Source organism: Mercenaria mercenaria, chromosome 2 (genome assembly GCF_021730395.1).
Source record: "Mercenaria mercenaria strain notata chromosome 2, MADL_Memer_1, whole genome shotgun sequence".
Lineage (NCBI taxonomy): Eukaryota > Metazoa > Mollusca > Bivalvia > Venerida > Veneridae > Mercenaria > Mercenaria mercenaria.
In genome coordinates, this window is record NC_069362.1 from 65,539,097 (window position 1) to 65,555,210 (window position 16,114).

A 16,114-nucleotide genomic window follows, 5' to 3' on the forward strand; every position below is an offset into this window, starting at 1 on the left:
CAACATGTCTATATAGGGGGAGACATAACAAAACTTTGTGAAAATGTATGGTGAGTTAACCAGACAACAAGAGTTGCATACAGGGTATTCCCAAAATTTCATCTTAAGCTAACAAGTAAGACAATGTCTCCCTCTATGTTAAAAGACTGTAAGTTACTAACAATATACTGAAATTAACTGTATAATACTTTTCAAGTAATTCTCAGGACAAGCCTTATTTTGTATAATAAAAGGAGATAATTCAAAAACTAGGAAAGGTAGAGTTATGGTTCTTTGACACTGCACTTCCCCTCAATGGCCTCTATCATTTTGTGAAGTTTCAATGAAATGCCATTAATACTTTTCAAGTAAAGCTCAGGACAAGCCTTATTCTGTATAATAAATGGAGATAATTCAAAAACTAGGTAGGGTAGAGTTATGATTCTTTGACACTGCATTTTGTCTCAATGGCCTCTATGATTATAAGAAGATTCAATCAAATGCCGTTAATACTTTTCAAGTTATAGTCTGGACAAAAGTATGATGGACAGACGGACTGACAAAGTGGCAACTATATGCTCGCCCTTCGGGGAGCATAAAAACAAGAGCTGTCACAGGAGACAGTGCGCTTGACTATTTCAACGATACTAGATAGTGAAACCGGGCACATCTGAGGAAGCTGGAGCTGTCACTGGAGTGTTTAATGGCTCCAATAAAAATGAAGATATTGGACAATAGCTTGAGTATGTGTCAAGAGTATTAAGTAATAAGAGAGATAAAGAACATTAAATAAGTATAATTCTAACCAAAATTGGGGATAATTCATGAAATATTGGTGCAAGAGTGATTTTTGCACCTTGTGTCATGTGATGTGGGTGATGATATGGAATAACAACTTCAAGTTTGAATCAAATCCATTTAGTAATAACTGAGATATAATGAAAATGCATCAAAATTAAGTAAAAGGGGGCATAATTCATGAAATATTGGTATCAGAGTTATGGGCCTTGTGTCATATGATGTGGGTGATAAGGTGGAACAACTATTTTAAGTCTGAATCAAATCAATTAAGTAATAACTGTGATAGAGATAGAGTGAAAGTGCCTCAAAATTTTAACTTGAAATTCTAAGTAAAAGCGGGGTATAATTCATGAAATATTGGTACCAGAGTTATGGACCTTGAGTCATATGATGTGGTTGATAAGGTGGAAGAACTATTAAAAGTTTGAATCAAATCCATTTAGTAATAACTGAGATAGAGTGAAAGTGCATCAAAACTTAAACCTGAATTTCTAAGTAAAAAGGGGGGATAATTCATGAAATATTGGTGCAAGAGTTATGGCCCTTGTGCCATATGATGTGCATGATGATGTTGAATAACTATTCTAAGTTTGAATCAAATCAATTTAGTAATAACTGAGATAGAGAGAAAGTGCCTCAAAATTTTAACCTGAAATTCTAAGTAAAAGCGGGGTATAATTCATGAAATATTGGTACCAGAGTTATGGACCTTGATTCATATGATGTGGTTGATAAGGTGGAAGAACTATTTAAAGTTTGAATCAAATCCATTTAGTAATAACTGAGATAGAGTGAAAGTGCATCAAAACTTTAACCTGAAATTCTAAGTAAAAAGGGACTCCGAGGATAATTCATGAAATATTGGTGCAAGAGTTATGGCCCTTGTGTCATATGATGGGAGTGATGATGTTGAATAACTATTTTAAGTTTGAATTAAATCCATTTAGTAATAACAGATAAGAGTGAAAGTGCATGAAAACTTTGACCTGAAATTCTAAGTAAAAGGGGGGCATAATTCATGAAATATTGGTTATGGAGCTTGTGTCATATGATGTGGGTGATAAGGTGGAACAACTATTTTAAGTTTGAATCAAATCCATTCAGTACTAACTGAGATAGAGTGAAAGTGCATCAAAACTATAACCTGAAATTCTATGTAAAAAGGGGGATAAGTTATTCATGAAATATTTGTGAGAGTTATGGCCCTTAAGCCATATGATGTGGGTGAAGATGAGGAATAACTATTTTAAGTTTGAAACAAATCCATCAAGTAATTACAGAGAAAAAGTGAATGTGCATCAAAACTTTAACCAAAGAGCGGACGCGGAAGGACGCCTGATCGGGTAAGACAGCTCTCCATACTTCATATAGTCCAGTTAATAACTAAATATTGCTAGGAACGCATCAAATTTCTTGGACCACATTACTCCCCTACTATTTATTATTTTAATAAGGTAGATAAAATGCAAAAGTCCAACAATTTGAAGTGCAATTAAAAGGAAGTTTAGGACAGCTTTTATCATTTTTGGACAGCAAATATTATAAAATATCAGAAACAAGACAGTAGCCATCCCAAGAAGGCTTATTCAAGTTATTCAGGTCTAGGAAAGTGGTATATTTACAGATTATCTGTAAATTTTGCATTATGAAAACTGATGAAATTACATTTATTTCCAAAACCATACCTTGAAATTAATCGGTTTATTTACAGTATGCATAAATTAACATCATTTATGAGTTTCAGCCATTTTTATTGACTTTGATTTTTTTGGCATTTTCAAAAAAATCAGTCAACACTGGAACAACTGATACGGGGACTGGAAACAGGCATTTATCTTATCTGATGCTGTCGTCCAATCGAAGCGTATGCCGTAGGTTATTCTGCTATTACTCAAACACTTACGCCTTACAGTTTAACTCGTCCTTTCAGTGAAAATCTGGGAAAGCATTTGTTGAATTTTTTGTTGAAAACAAAAGTTCTGCCATGAAATTATTGCCTGCATCTGTTTTTAAATGGAAAATATCTACATTAATGTTACTTTTCGCCCTGTGAAAATGGCTAAATCTAGACTTGTCTTACCCAGAGAGAAAGATGTCGTTTTTTACATGATATTTGCCTTGTTGATTCAGAGTATGTAGAATAAAAAAATTAGGACATATTTTAATGAAAATAGCAAGTCAAAACTGTAAACTGTTGCCTGAAAATATTTGTTTATGATATTGCTCTGTTCTTCACCATTTAAATGCGTGTTAAACCTAGATGATTTTCTGCAGTTTTCTCTAAAAGTTCGGAATACTAAATGTAACTTCGTTGTCGGCCTTTTTTAAAAAAAATATTGTTATTTTAATTTAAATACATTGTATTTTTCACACATCAGTTTTAAGATTAAATTTATTAAACTAATTTTTGGAGTTTAAACAACAATTTCGTTTGAAACATTCCCTACGTTCAAGAAGAATGTTTGTTTCTGTATGTAGAAATCTGACATTATAAACAATAATTATAATTATGGCTCTACAAGATTAAGCAAAGTGTCAGCTTTCTGTTATTTTCCTTTTTTTTTATTCAAATCCAACAAAAATCGGTCCTTTGATAAAGGTTTGAAGTTACGTGGTAAAATATTTCTTCAGGGAAGTGAGCTCGAGTTAATTCATAATAATTAAGCATATCACCACATGCAGTCGCATGCTGTTTTTGCTTCAGAATCCCTTTAGATCAATCTCTGATCATCTAATTATCGCCACTTAACATGTGACTGGTAAACCCTTTGAACAATAAGTGTTATAGCTCCATGATTAACATGAGGTAATATGCTAATTACGCGCTAATCGATAGTGGCGAAAACAAAATATAGATTGCTAACGACTGGTCGATATTTACAGGTATGGACGACGGCATAGTACAGATAAATGTATTGATTTATACGGAGTTTCTACTCCCCGTATCAGACCTTCCTGGTCAACAGAAATGTCTGAAAGTGACAATTGCATGACCTTTCCTAATGTGTACCATAAGTAAATCAATTAATTTCAAGCTGTGATTTTGAGTCCAAGTATGAATTTAGCAGTTCTGTAAATTTATAGATAGAAAAATCTGTAAATTTATAGATTATCTGTAAATTTACCACTTTCCTAGACCTGTTTTTGTCACAATTGGAAGATCAAGTTTTTGTGGAAATAAAACTGATATCTGACTGTACTTCTAACTAGACTGCCAAAATTTAAAAAAAAAATAACCTCAGCCATAGATGCCGTCTGGAATGCTGTGAAGATAAGCATGAAGGACAAGCCGAGCATAATAACATTATACAATCTGATATCAAATATACTGTCGCCCGCCATCTTGAATGAGTCACATGATCATCATCTTTCGGAACACCTTTAATTCTGTCCGTGCCGCAAGTGGTTTGCGCTCGACGGCGCATACCGACATGTACCCAGTGAATCTCACTGATCTCATATGAACCTTTTAATTTTCGCTCTACACTGTATGTTTTTTAAGTTTAATGATAGTTTATTGCAACCGTATGTTTGCGGTTATTACATAGTGTACATTCTCAATAATGCTTACAATTCATAGCATCAATAAATGCTTTTATTTTTATTCTAGCATAATCTTTGGGGTTTTCTTGTGTGGTTTTACTAAGTTTTTATTTAGCTTAATATCCTGTTGTATCCTTTTAAAGTTTATGTCGTCTTATTTCCTTAGTGTCAGGAGTTATATCTTGCCTAAATGTGATTATATATATATATATATATATATATATATATATATATATATATATATATATATATATATATATATATATAATGATTTCTTCTTATTTTCATGGCGCCTGGTATGTTTTAAATAGTTTTAAATGTGCTTTAACATGTGATTTCTTACAGCTGCTTTATTTATGTTGAGCTTTATAACTTCCGTTTGTCGGACAATAGCTAATTAAGCTAATTTAAAATAAATGAATATTCTTGTAACTTTTCTTGTATCTTGTAATTTTGTACATCTGACCCATTCAATGTTTATTTTGTTTAGCCTTATTCGCTATGCTGTTGCAACAAATAGACATCCGCCGACCAGATCTAGTGAACCAGTGTACACCGATGACAATCATGGCTAAAAGGGTAAAGATAACCTTTTACCTGTTACTATCATGCTGTATTCCCAGACACCAATAAGCGCACTCTGTACATGTCAGTGGGGATATTGATACAATGATATGTTCTTGGAACGTTGCTTTTCTATTGGAGTTTTAGCCTTGTTTTTATATTGGTATCAAAGAGATTTTATATTAAGCTTATCGCCATCAATGTCTTTATTGTAGCATACTATCTGGACGATATATTAAACATTGACAATCCGTATTTCGCCCCAAAGATAGCAAATGTATGTCCAAATGAGCGTCAGTTAAATAAGCCTGACAATATGGATTCCATTACTTCTCTCCATTTATAACGGTGATATACGTACATAAAAATTATGGCAGGAGGGGTGATTTTAATTTTCATATTATCAGCTTTCATACACTGATGGATGCAACATCTTATGGGGTTTATATTCTAAAGTCATTAGATTTGCCAGAGTCTGAGATAATGTTCGCAATATGACAATCATAAAAAACCTTCTTTAGCATTCTGAAATTGGCATAAATATTTTTTTACCAATTTTCATTACTGTCATTATGAATTTGTTATTAAATTTTAAAGACTTCTATCGCTGTCTGATTTTCATGGAGACGATATTTACAAACTTTGTTAAATTCTCTGACACATCGGAGGATACTATACTCGAATTGTTCTGAGACACACTGCTACAAGAGAAGGACTGGTTTGATGATCGCCCCTGTTATACTTCGCCATCGTGTTTTTCCTGGTGCTCTAGCTTTTCAAAGTCGTTTAATAGTCCGCGGGTTGGTTTTGATTTATGTATCTCTGTTTAAAGGTAAAGGTACTTTTTAACTAAAGATGCTTTGTGTAGAGCAATTATATCTTACCCCTAGAGTTTTGTTATTATCCATTTACAGTTGTGTGAACTGATACATTCGTAAAAATAATAACACTGCCCAAGTACATGTACCCAGAATTCGAACTCCGTAGGAAAGCACATTAGCTCTCTCGAACAATGCGTTCGCACGAGCATATTTGAGTAGAGAACCCTTGGACACACCAGAGGAGACAAGGACAACATCTGACTCTGAATCATTGGTGATGACGGGTTGTGATCTTTTTTTTTTTTTTTTTCAAAGTCTTTTTTCGCTTAAGCCATGCTGACAATTATAGAAAAAGCTCAACTGTGGGAATTGCTTGGTTATAATTGACAAGACATGCAATGTTCAAAAGTTACACGGAAAATCTTGGGCAATGATCAGTGTATATATTTTTACTGATAAAATACAAATAAGTGAAATAAGATGATAATGAAAATCGCAATCTATCACGTATTTAACGTCATTTTAGTATAGTGTGAAAACGTTTATTGAATTGACTATGTCTATAATAGGGAAATAAGAAGAAATTTCGATATTTCAGCAAAAAGCTAAAATGTATTCAAAGAATAAAACATCTGCCTACTTCTGCATTGAATTTATCAGACTTTTTGAATAAAGGTTATACAAGAGGCCCAAAATGGGCATAAGTCGCCCACCTTAAGTCGACCTTGACCTTTTGATTTTGATTCTGACCAAGTTCGACAAACATCTATTAAGAAGCGTATTGAAAATTACATTATAAAAAATTCTATTTCCTTTTTGCTGTGAACGCCCCAAAATGCACAACAATTTGAGCAAACTTGGAAGATTTCCAGCAAAGAGTGCTATAGAACAATTTGGTGAAGGCCAATTAAGCGGTTCATAAAAAGATTGTTTTCGATACATATTTTCTGTATTAGATCTGCCTGATCATATTGATGGTATGGTTAGCCAAATCAAATACTATATGTATTGTGTTTCTAACTATCAAAGCCATGTTAGCGCTTGTGCCATTTTTGGAATGGATTCTTTTCATACACGTACTAACATAAATCACCTTCCATCAGTACGTACTGTACTATCAGTACTTTGATTAATATTGTCTTTTAGCAGTTTCTGTGATATGCAGTTTCCATAGTCTCAGATCCCCTCTCTAAATTGGGTTCCTCTAAGTTTGTTTCTTTAGTTCTGCCCATTGTTTTCTTGTTCAGGGCAAACTCATTATTTTAACTGGGGACCACGCCATTTTTCATGAAATTACACTCTGTGTTTCATTGAAGGTTCAATGTGCTTTGACGGTAGCTTGATCTCCACTACCGTCCATCAAAACAGGAAGGTCTAATACGGGGAGTAGAAACTCCGTATAAATCAATACATTTATCTGTATTATGCTGTCGTCCATACCTGTAAATACCGACCAGTCGTTAGCGATCGATAGTTTGTTTTCGCCACTATCGATTAGCGTGTAATTACCATATTACCTCATGTTAATCATGGAGCTATAACACTTATTGTTCAAAGGGTTTACCAGTCACATGTTAAGTGGCTTATTATTATGAGATGATCAGAGATTGATCTTAAGGGATTCTGAAGCAAAAACAGCATGCGACTGCATGTGGTGATATGCTTAATTATTATGAATTAACTCGAGCTCACTTCCCTGAAGAAATATTTTACCACGTAACTTCAAACCTTTATCAAAGGGCCGATTTTTGTTGGATTTGAATTAAAAAAAAATGGAAAATAACAGAAAGCTGACACTTTTCTTAATCTTGTAGAGCCATAATTATAATTATTGTTTATAATGTCAGATTTCTACATACAGAAACAAACATTCTTCTTGAACGTAGGGAATGTTTCAAACGAAATTGTTGTTTAAACTCCAAAAACTAGTTTAATAAATTTAATCTTAAAACTGATGTGTGAAAAATACAATGTATTTAAATTAAAATAACAATATTTTTTTTTAAAAAAGGCCAACAACGAAGTTACATTTAGTATTCCGAACTTTTAGATAAAACTACAGAAAATCATCTAGGTTAACACGCATTTAAATGGTGAAGAACAGAGCAATATCATAAACAAATCATATATGGCCCATTTTCTGTCCAGTTTGCCAGGAACCTACATATTGTAAGAATTACTTACCATCTCTTTCAATGTGTACCCGAGTTGTAATATTTTTAAAGCTTTATGGACAGGCTATGAATTAGTTGTAATATTTTTAAAGCTTTATGGACAGGCTATGAATTAATTTGATATTTTTCAAATCTAAAACAAATATTTTCAGGCAACAGTTTACAGTTTCGACTTGCTATTTTCATTAAAATATGTCCTAATTTTTTGTTCTAAATACTCTGAATCAACAAGGCAAATATCATGTAAAAAACGACATCTTTCTCTCTGGGTAAGACAAGTCTAAATTTAGCCATTTTCACAGGGCGAAAAGTAACATTAATGTAGATATTTTCCATTTAAAAACAGATGCAGGCAATAATTTCATGGCAGAACTCTTGTTTCAACAAAAAATTCAACAAATGCTTTCCCAGAATTTCACTGAAAGGACGAGTTAAACTGTAAGGCGTAAGTGTTTGAGTAATAGCAGAATAACCTACGGCATACGCTTCGATTGGACGACAGCATAAGATAAGATAAATGCCGGTTTCCAGTCCCCGTATCAGTTGTTCCAGATTGTATCAGACACTGAAAAGATCACCTCCCGATAAGGAACAGTTTAAATGTCGAGTTACATGGATTGAAAAATGTCCAGCAAACATGTTGTACATTCAAACGAACATTGCCGTTGTTGAATATGTAGGAACATTTCCCCCGCTTCAGTACCATGGTCGAACTAAAAATGAGAATGTACATTCACAGTTAGAAATATAAAAATAATTTATCAAAGTCTAGGAGCTAGACTAATTCTAGTTTTATTTGGTTCTTTTAATAACTTCAGTATGAAAAGAAACTTCATCCTTTTTTTTTCTCAGTAGGAAGATGTCAAGATTTAGAGTATACACATTCCACACAAGGGACAGAACATTTGGAACTTGTAATCAATCATGTCCATATATCACGTGACAAAACTTTGACTGGGTTCAATTATTTTCTTTAATTATATTTCGGTTTGGCTACGGCGCGGGAAGCAGTCTTTTGTGCGGGAAGCGTTACGGCGTGGTAGAAGAAAGGAAATAAATTGTTAAAAATGAGTTACGGTCGCCCGCCTCCAGACACCGATAGTATGGTGTCTTTGAAAGTAGACAATTTAACATACAGAACAACTCCCGAAGACTTAAGAAGAGCGTTCCAGAAATATGGTAAACAGTAGTCGTAAAACGTTACGCGTTCGTAGATCTAACATCAGTGATCATATAGTTTCTGTATTTAGCCTAACATTAGGCGCTTTCTATATTACTGTATTCAATTGTGCTCGATCATTCTCGCACGAATTAGTTATTTATATAGGTGTGCAGACATTTGAGACTGGGACATCTTTATCAGGTCTAGGATTTCGTAGTTTTTACAGACGTTCTGAAAACTCGCAACACAATATTATAATAAATTTTATTTAAGGAAGTGGCTATTCCTACGGGTCCTGTAAGAATAGCCTCACAGGCTATTCCTACGGCTCTCCCATAAGAGTAGTGAAATAGCTCACAGGTTCGAAAATATACCAGTTGAATTAATTCAGTACAATGCAATACAAGATGGACTTACAAAACTGTCTTTAGTCTTAGGAATAGCCACCTGCGGGCTATTTCACTATTCTTACAGGAGAGCCGTAGGAATAGCCTGTGAGGCTATTCTTACGGGACCGTAGGAATAGCCATTTCCTTTTTATTTAAAGTCTGCAAGACATCATAACAAGTTATTACCGACTGCTACAACATTAAACGAACAAATATAGTGTGTCAACGAGTGTTTGTTTTTAATGCACTCAGATTGCCTGTGACTCAATAGAAAAAATTATACAGTGCGTTTTTTATGACGCAGCAAAAACTGAAGAGCCAGAAGTCAGCCGGAGAAATTCGAATAGCCAAGTTTTCAGACTGTTTTAATCGGTTTACTTGTAAACACACAGCGTAATACCTGTTTACATTACATGTACTATATGGCAAAAATTACCAGGATTTCAGGTCCCTGTGACCTTAACCTTGCAACCACTTAAGATGTTTTATTTTTAGGCGGCAAGACATTTAGGCGTAAAAAAAAAATGTTTGTTTCCGGTGGCCTGACCTACCCTATTTTTTTACCGTAGACCCTAAACTTTTTTAGCGGTAAAATCAGGCCGCATATTTTTGCAAATACGTATATTATTATTTTTATAGCTCTTTGCACGAATGGACTATTCCACCGATCGGGCGAGTGGTTTTTACGTGGTTACTTTACCAAATTGAGAAATTACATCAGGCAAAATTACCTGGATTGACTGGAATTTACCCGCGAATCGTAAAAATATCAAAACGTCATGCTGGTAATTTTCCATTTCACAAACACGTGCACCTATCGTAATATCTTATTTACATCGCGGTTACTTTTGACACAATAAATGAGCGTGGTGCATTCATTTTTCAATGTAATTGCTTCAAATTTTCAGCACCACTTGAGAACTAATACAGTTTGAGTTCTATAACAATTTTAATAAGATATCGACAGGAATGTAGGCAAAATTCTTTAAAAACGATCAGATTTTCATATAATGTTTTGTAAAATTTCAAACAGCGCGATCTTGATTATTTACTTCTTTCTTAAAGTAAATAAACGGTACATACTATGGTAATAAAATTCAGACTCTTGACCAGAATGTACAAAAAACACAATTAAAAAACTTCAAATAATGAAAAAGCGGCAGCAATTTAAATACATGGAGTAAAACGATTCTTGGCAAACAGAGTTCTGTTAGCACGGCAGAATAGGTTACGTGACCTCGTGAACGTAAATAGAAATGTGGTTTTGAAATAAAACAGTATGATGTTGTTGCGGATTTTAATAAGTTTTAAATTATTCATAGTACATGTATTTTTAGCTCGACTATTCGAAGAATAGTCTAGCTATTCTACTCACCCTGGCGTCGGCGTCACACCTTGGTTAAGTTTTTGCATGCAAGTACATACAGCTATCATTTAAAGGCATATAGCTTTGAAACTTATTTATTCTTTTTCAAGGTCAATTACCAACCTCACTGGGTCAAGTTCCCTAACTCTAACATGTATTTTGAGCAAATTATGCCCCCTTTTGGACTTTGAAAATTCTGGTTAAAGTTTTACATGCAAGTTACTATCTCCAAAACTAATGCAGATATTGAATTGAAACTTCACATGTGTCTTCGGGATTATAAAACTAGTTGATAGCACCAAGTCCCATAACTCTGACCTTCATTTTAGCCAAATTATGCCCCCTTTTGGACTGAGAAAATTTTGGTTAAAGTTTTGTGTGCAAGTACATACAGCTATTACTAAAAGGCATATAGCTTTGAAACTTATTTTTTCTTTTTCTAGGTCAATTACCAACCTCACTGGGTCAAGTTCCATAACTCTAACATGTATTTTGAGCAAATTATGCCCCCTTTTGGACTTAGAAAATCCTGGTTAAAGTTTTACATGCAAGTTACTATCTCCAAAACTAATGCAGATATTGAATTGAAACTTCACATGTGTCTTCGGGGTTATAAAACTAGTTGATAGAATCAAGTCCCATAACTCTGACATGTATTTTAGCCAAATTATGCCCCCTTTTGGACTTCGAAAATTTTGGTTAAAGTTTTGCATGCAAGTACATACAGCTATTACTAAAAGGCATATAGATTTGAAACTTATTTTTTCTTTTTCTAGATCAATTACCTACCTCACTGGTCAAATCCTATAACTCTGACATGTTTTTTGGGCAAATTATGCCCCCTTTTGGACTTAGAAAATCCTGGTTAAAGTTTTACATGCAAGTTACTATCTCCAAAACTAATGCAGATATTAAATTGAAACTTCACATGTGTCTTCGGGGTTATAAAACTAGTTGATAGAATCAAGTCCCATAACTCTGACATGTATTTTAGCCAAATTATGCCCCCTTTTGGACTTAGAAAATTCTGGTTAAAGTTTTGCGTGCAAGTACAAACAGCTATTACTAAAAGGCATATAGATTTGAAACTTATTTATTCTTTTTCTAGGTCAGTTACCAACCTCACTGGGTCAAGTTCCATAACTCTTAACATGTATTTTGAGCAAATTATGCCCCCTTTTGGACTTAGAAAATTCTGGTTAAAGTTTTACATGCAAGTTACTATCTCCAAAACTAACGCAGATATGGAATTGAAACTTAACATGTTTCTTTGGGGTTATAAAACTAGTTGATAGCATCAAGTCCCATAACTCTTAATATGCATTTTGGTCAAATTATGTCCCGTTTCAGAACTTAAAACTCTTTTGATATTTAACATTTTGGGTAATAATTTCCTGCTTCTGTGACAATATTTCAAATAGTCGAGCTTGGCTGTCTTACGGACAGCTCTTGTTTGACACAACTCTTTGTTAGATATTCTTTTCAAACAATAATGTAAATTCCTTGAGGGCAAATAGGTCACAGAGGTAGGCTATCCACTATCATCGTTCACGGTTTGACACATTTACATGTCAGTTTATTCGGGATATTGCACATTCGCTTTTAAAAAAAGATAAAGAAAAAACTTTTTTATTGATTTCTTCTCAACAATTTAAGGAATCGAGAAAGTACAATCAGACAGTGATGTGTCACATGGCGCGAAAACATGACGTAATGCCATGACAATCTCGGGCAACTATACTGCTTTGATCTCCACTTCAGATGCCATAATAACCGACACACTTCTTTTAGCTCTTTGAGGGGGTGTTAATTGATGATGAAAACAAGGCTAATAACTTAGTTTATCATCAGAATAATTACCGATAATTGTTTATGTTTTTTTTTTTCACTTTCAACACGGGTCGACGGGTGGATGATGATTATTGTGCCGATATTTTGGGACACTTTTCAAAATAATAATTTTTCGGGATAACGGATTGCTACAGTCTTCCATTTTTAATTATTTTAGAAATAAGTCCTGTTTCTTTGAGTCATATGAAGTTATGACGTCTACAACATCACAATTTATGTGATAGAATTGGAGGTCCACTAAAGTCTGAGCAGGTCTACTAGATTTCAGCAGTTGGTGGACCTGCTGAAAAACGTTAAAGTCGAGGCCTGCAGAGTCTTGAAAAGTCAGGTTTTAGATGGGATTTACAGGGTTTTCCCTAGCCCCAAAAAAGGTGGTAAATTTACCACTTTTCGAGGTCCAGTCCCTTTTTAGCAAGGGCATGATTTTTCCCAAAAAAATACATTTTCAATTAATTAAAGTATTTCAATCATTTAAAATATAAAGCCTAAAGAGTCAATATCAGCAATCCAAAATGTCCCCAAATGTCTCTTTTTCCAGAAAAATAAATTAGGGGGGACATGATGTCCCTAAAAATAAACTTCCTAGGGAAAACCCTGGATTTATAGTAGTAAGACGTTAAACAACCACTTGCAGCTTTATTTATTCACAATTTGGGCAAACCAGTCTAAAGTCCATTGTCTAGCATTTCCAGTTAATCCAGAGTTTTAGACTGGGGTAGGGGGTGATGGTATTAATCTCAATGCAGATCAAAGATGCAAATCATATTCCTGGCCAGTGTGCTTTTACTTGGTTTTAGTTTGAAATATAAATGTTGGTTGTTGAATAATATTCAATATTAAAATTATTATTTAAAGAGTGAATCCACAGCAAGATTTCATTCAAGTTTCATGTTTAATCAAATATAAACCATGTTCTCCGCAAGTAATTGCCAACTTCTCCACATGAATTAGCGGCGGAGAATGAATGATATAGGACACATCGATCCTATGACCACTTCATCCGTAGATCGACTGCTCTACCTATTGAGCTAATCGGATGGGCTACTCTGGAAATGAAAAAACAACAACAACAAAACACAAACATAAAGCAAATATTTATTTCATAATATTTAAATACACAATCAGATGGCATTTTATATTGCTAAAACATCATCATTGTACATTCAGGTGTAAATCAAACATAACAATAGGATGCATGTTTATAAGGTTTATAATCTCCCTGTTTGAAACTACGATGGTGTTAGGTTTAAAAAAAAAAAAAAAAAGTGCCTACCTACCTACCCTATTTTTTTTGGCCATGTCACTGGAAACAAACAATTTTTTTTTAGGCCTTATAAAACAAGACAACATAAGCTCTGACAGCTTTTTAACCGATTTTTTAGACCATTGACACCAAATGATAATAGTTTTTCATTGATTTAAATTGCAGTTTTAACAGATTTCATGTACCCAGTCGGTAAATTTATAGACTAAAAAATCTTTAACTTTTTAATTGCCTAGTTTCTGTAAATAAATGCTTACATGTTATTCTGGTAGAAGTTCATGTCTGAGTTTAAACTCACCCTTTTTTATGGTTATACCTGATTGACAGGTTAAATAAATTTGGATATTGATAGTTCTTCGACAGAATGTATGCCTGCCTCAATTTAGAAAAATGTCACATTTTCATACATCCAAGTGGTCCTGCACAAAATCCAATGCATGTCTAAAATGATGAATACAAACAAAAGATAGTGGTCATGATTAAATGTTTGAAATTTTGAAATCATTGTAGCAGATACATGTATCCTGTTACCAAATGTATATTGCTTTGGTTACAGGTGAAGTTGGTGATGTTTACATTCCAAGAGACAGATTTACAAGAGAAAGTAGGGGCTTTGCTTTTGTTCGTTACTTCGATAAACGTGATGCAGAGGATGCATTAGATGCAATGGATGGCACAATCATGGATGGCAGAGAACTGCGGGTACAGATGGCAAGGTATGGTAGACCCTCAGAACCATACAGGAGAGGTCCGCCAAGAAGATACGGTGGTGGTGGTGGTGGTGGTGGCAGGTACCGGGGAAGGTAGGAAATACGTGGTATACAAAATAGTGTTGATGTGACATAATTTATATACGTAAATGAAAAGCACCTCTTCATTCACCTTTGTTGTTCTAGTTTCTACAATGTAAATATTAAAATAGTTTTTTAAGATGCGATTTACGGATTAAATAAGGCTTGATACTGTAAGTTAGTCTATGAAATGCTGTTGTTTTTCATGTTGTTGATACGAACAGGTGTTAAGAATTTTTGATGTCATTCAAAAGACTTCTTAATTGAGTAAATCTGAAAATAAAAATTAGTCTGTATATTTTCATTATTATACAGGTTCATTACTTATGCTGAAGTGCTTAAGAAGTTAAAAACATCGGTATTAATTGATGCATATGTTTGACTAAAGTACTTTTGCTGACAGAATGATCATGTTGGTATGTATGTTTTAGGTCATATTCTAGATCTCGTTCAAGATCCCGATCCAGGGGTCGAAGAAGTCGCAGGTACTCTAGAAGCAGGAGCAGGTCATATGATAGTAGGTCCAGAAGTCGTAGCAGGAGTCGTTCAAGGAGCAGGTCAAAGTCCAATAGGTCAAGCAGGTCTCCAAGATCACGTTCCAGGACACCAGAAAAAAACACACAAGAAAATAATGCTGATTGAACAGAACACTTGGTAGAAGGATTATCATCAAGCATGCATAGTGGTGCCTGTGAAAGATAGCGTTTGGCTGCACAATTTTAATAAAAGGTTATTATCATATTGGTCAGAAAAGACAGATGTACTTTATTAAAAGAGCATTACATAGATAAATTGTACTTTAAAAAATAACATGAGAATTTGTTATGTGTGTACTGACATGATAGAGATAATACAGCTTGACCGATTTATTCATCCTCAAATCATTGTTAATACTAGCATTAGTAATTTTATATCTCATTTTAAATTTTATATTTTTTTTCATATTTCCAAAAGCAACTGCTTAATAGGAATGCGACAGTTATTTTGTTTAACTTGTTTGAAATGAAAATCGCATATTGTACACATATTTTTCGTACATTTTGACTGTCGTTGCTATTTTAAATTGTCAGTTCTTTTTAATTTGTTCATATTTGTTGCCCTTTTGTAGAATAAATGTTGATATGTGAAGTTAAAATATTAATCTATTATATTCTTTCTAATCTGCTAGGAGCAGTAGTAGAAAGCTGGACAGCAGGGGTAGCGGGTCTGAGTAGCAGCCCATGCAGTATGATGCAGTACATTAAAGGCAGTCCGGTGCTGTCCAGTTAAGCGGAACATGCTGCAGTTTGAAGTGTTCCTGTATTGCTGTCCAGTTAAGCTGAATCTGCTGCAGTTTGCTGTTATGCTGTCCAGTTAGCGGAACGTTATGCTGTTTGCTGTAACACCGTCCCGGGCAGTCAAGTACATGC

General features: G+C 34.1%; 1 protein-coding gene across 1 annotated transcript; it reads left to right on the plus strand.

Moving 5' to 3' along the window:
* Nucleotides 1-8,877: 8,877 nt before the first annotated feature.
* Nucleotides 8,878-15,840, plus strand: LOC128555187 (serine/arginine-rich splicing factor 2-like). Its single transcript, XM_053536787.1, has 3 exons — nt 8,878-9,061; nt 14,471-14,717; nt 15,137-15,840. Exons 1-3 carry the CDS (start codon nt 8,950-8,952, stop codon nt 15,345-15,347), a joined length of 570 nt encoding a protein of 189 aa, XP_053392762.1. The 5' UTR covers nt 8,878-8,949; the 3' UTR covers nt 15,348-15,840.
* The last annotated feature ends 274 nt before the right edge of the window (nt 15,841-16,114 follow it).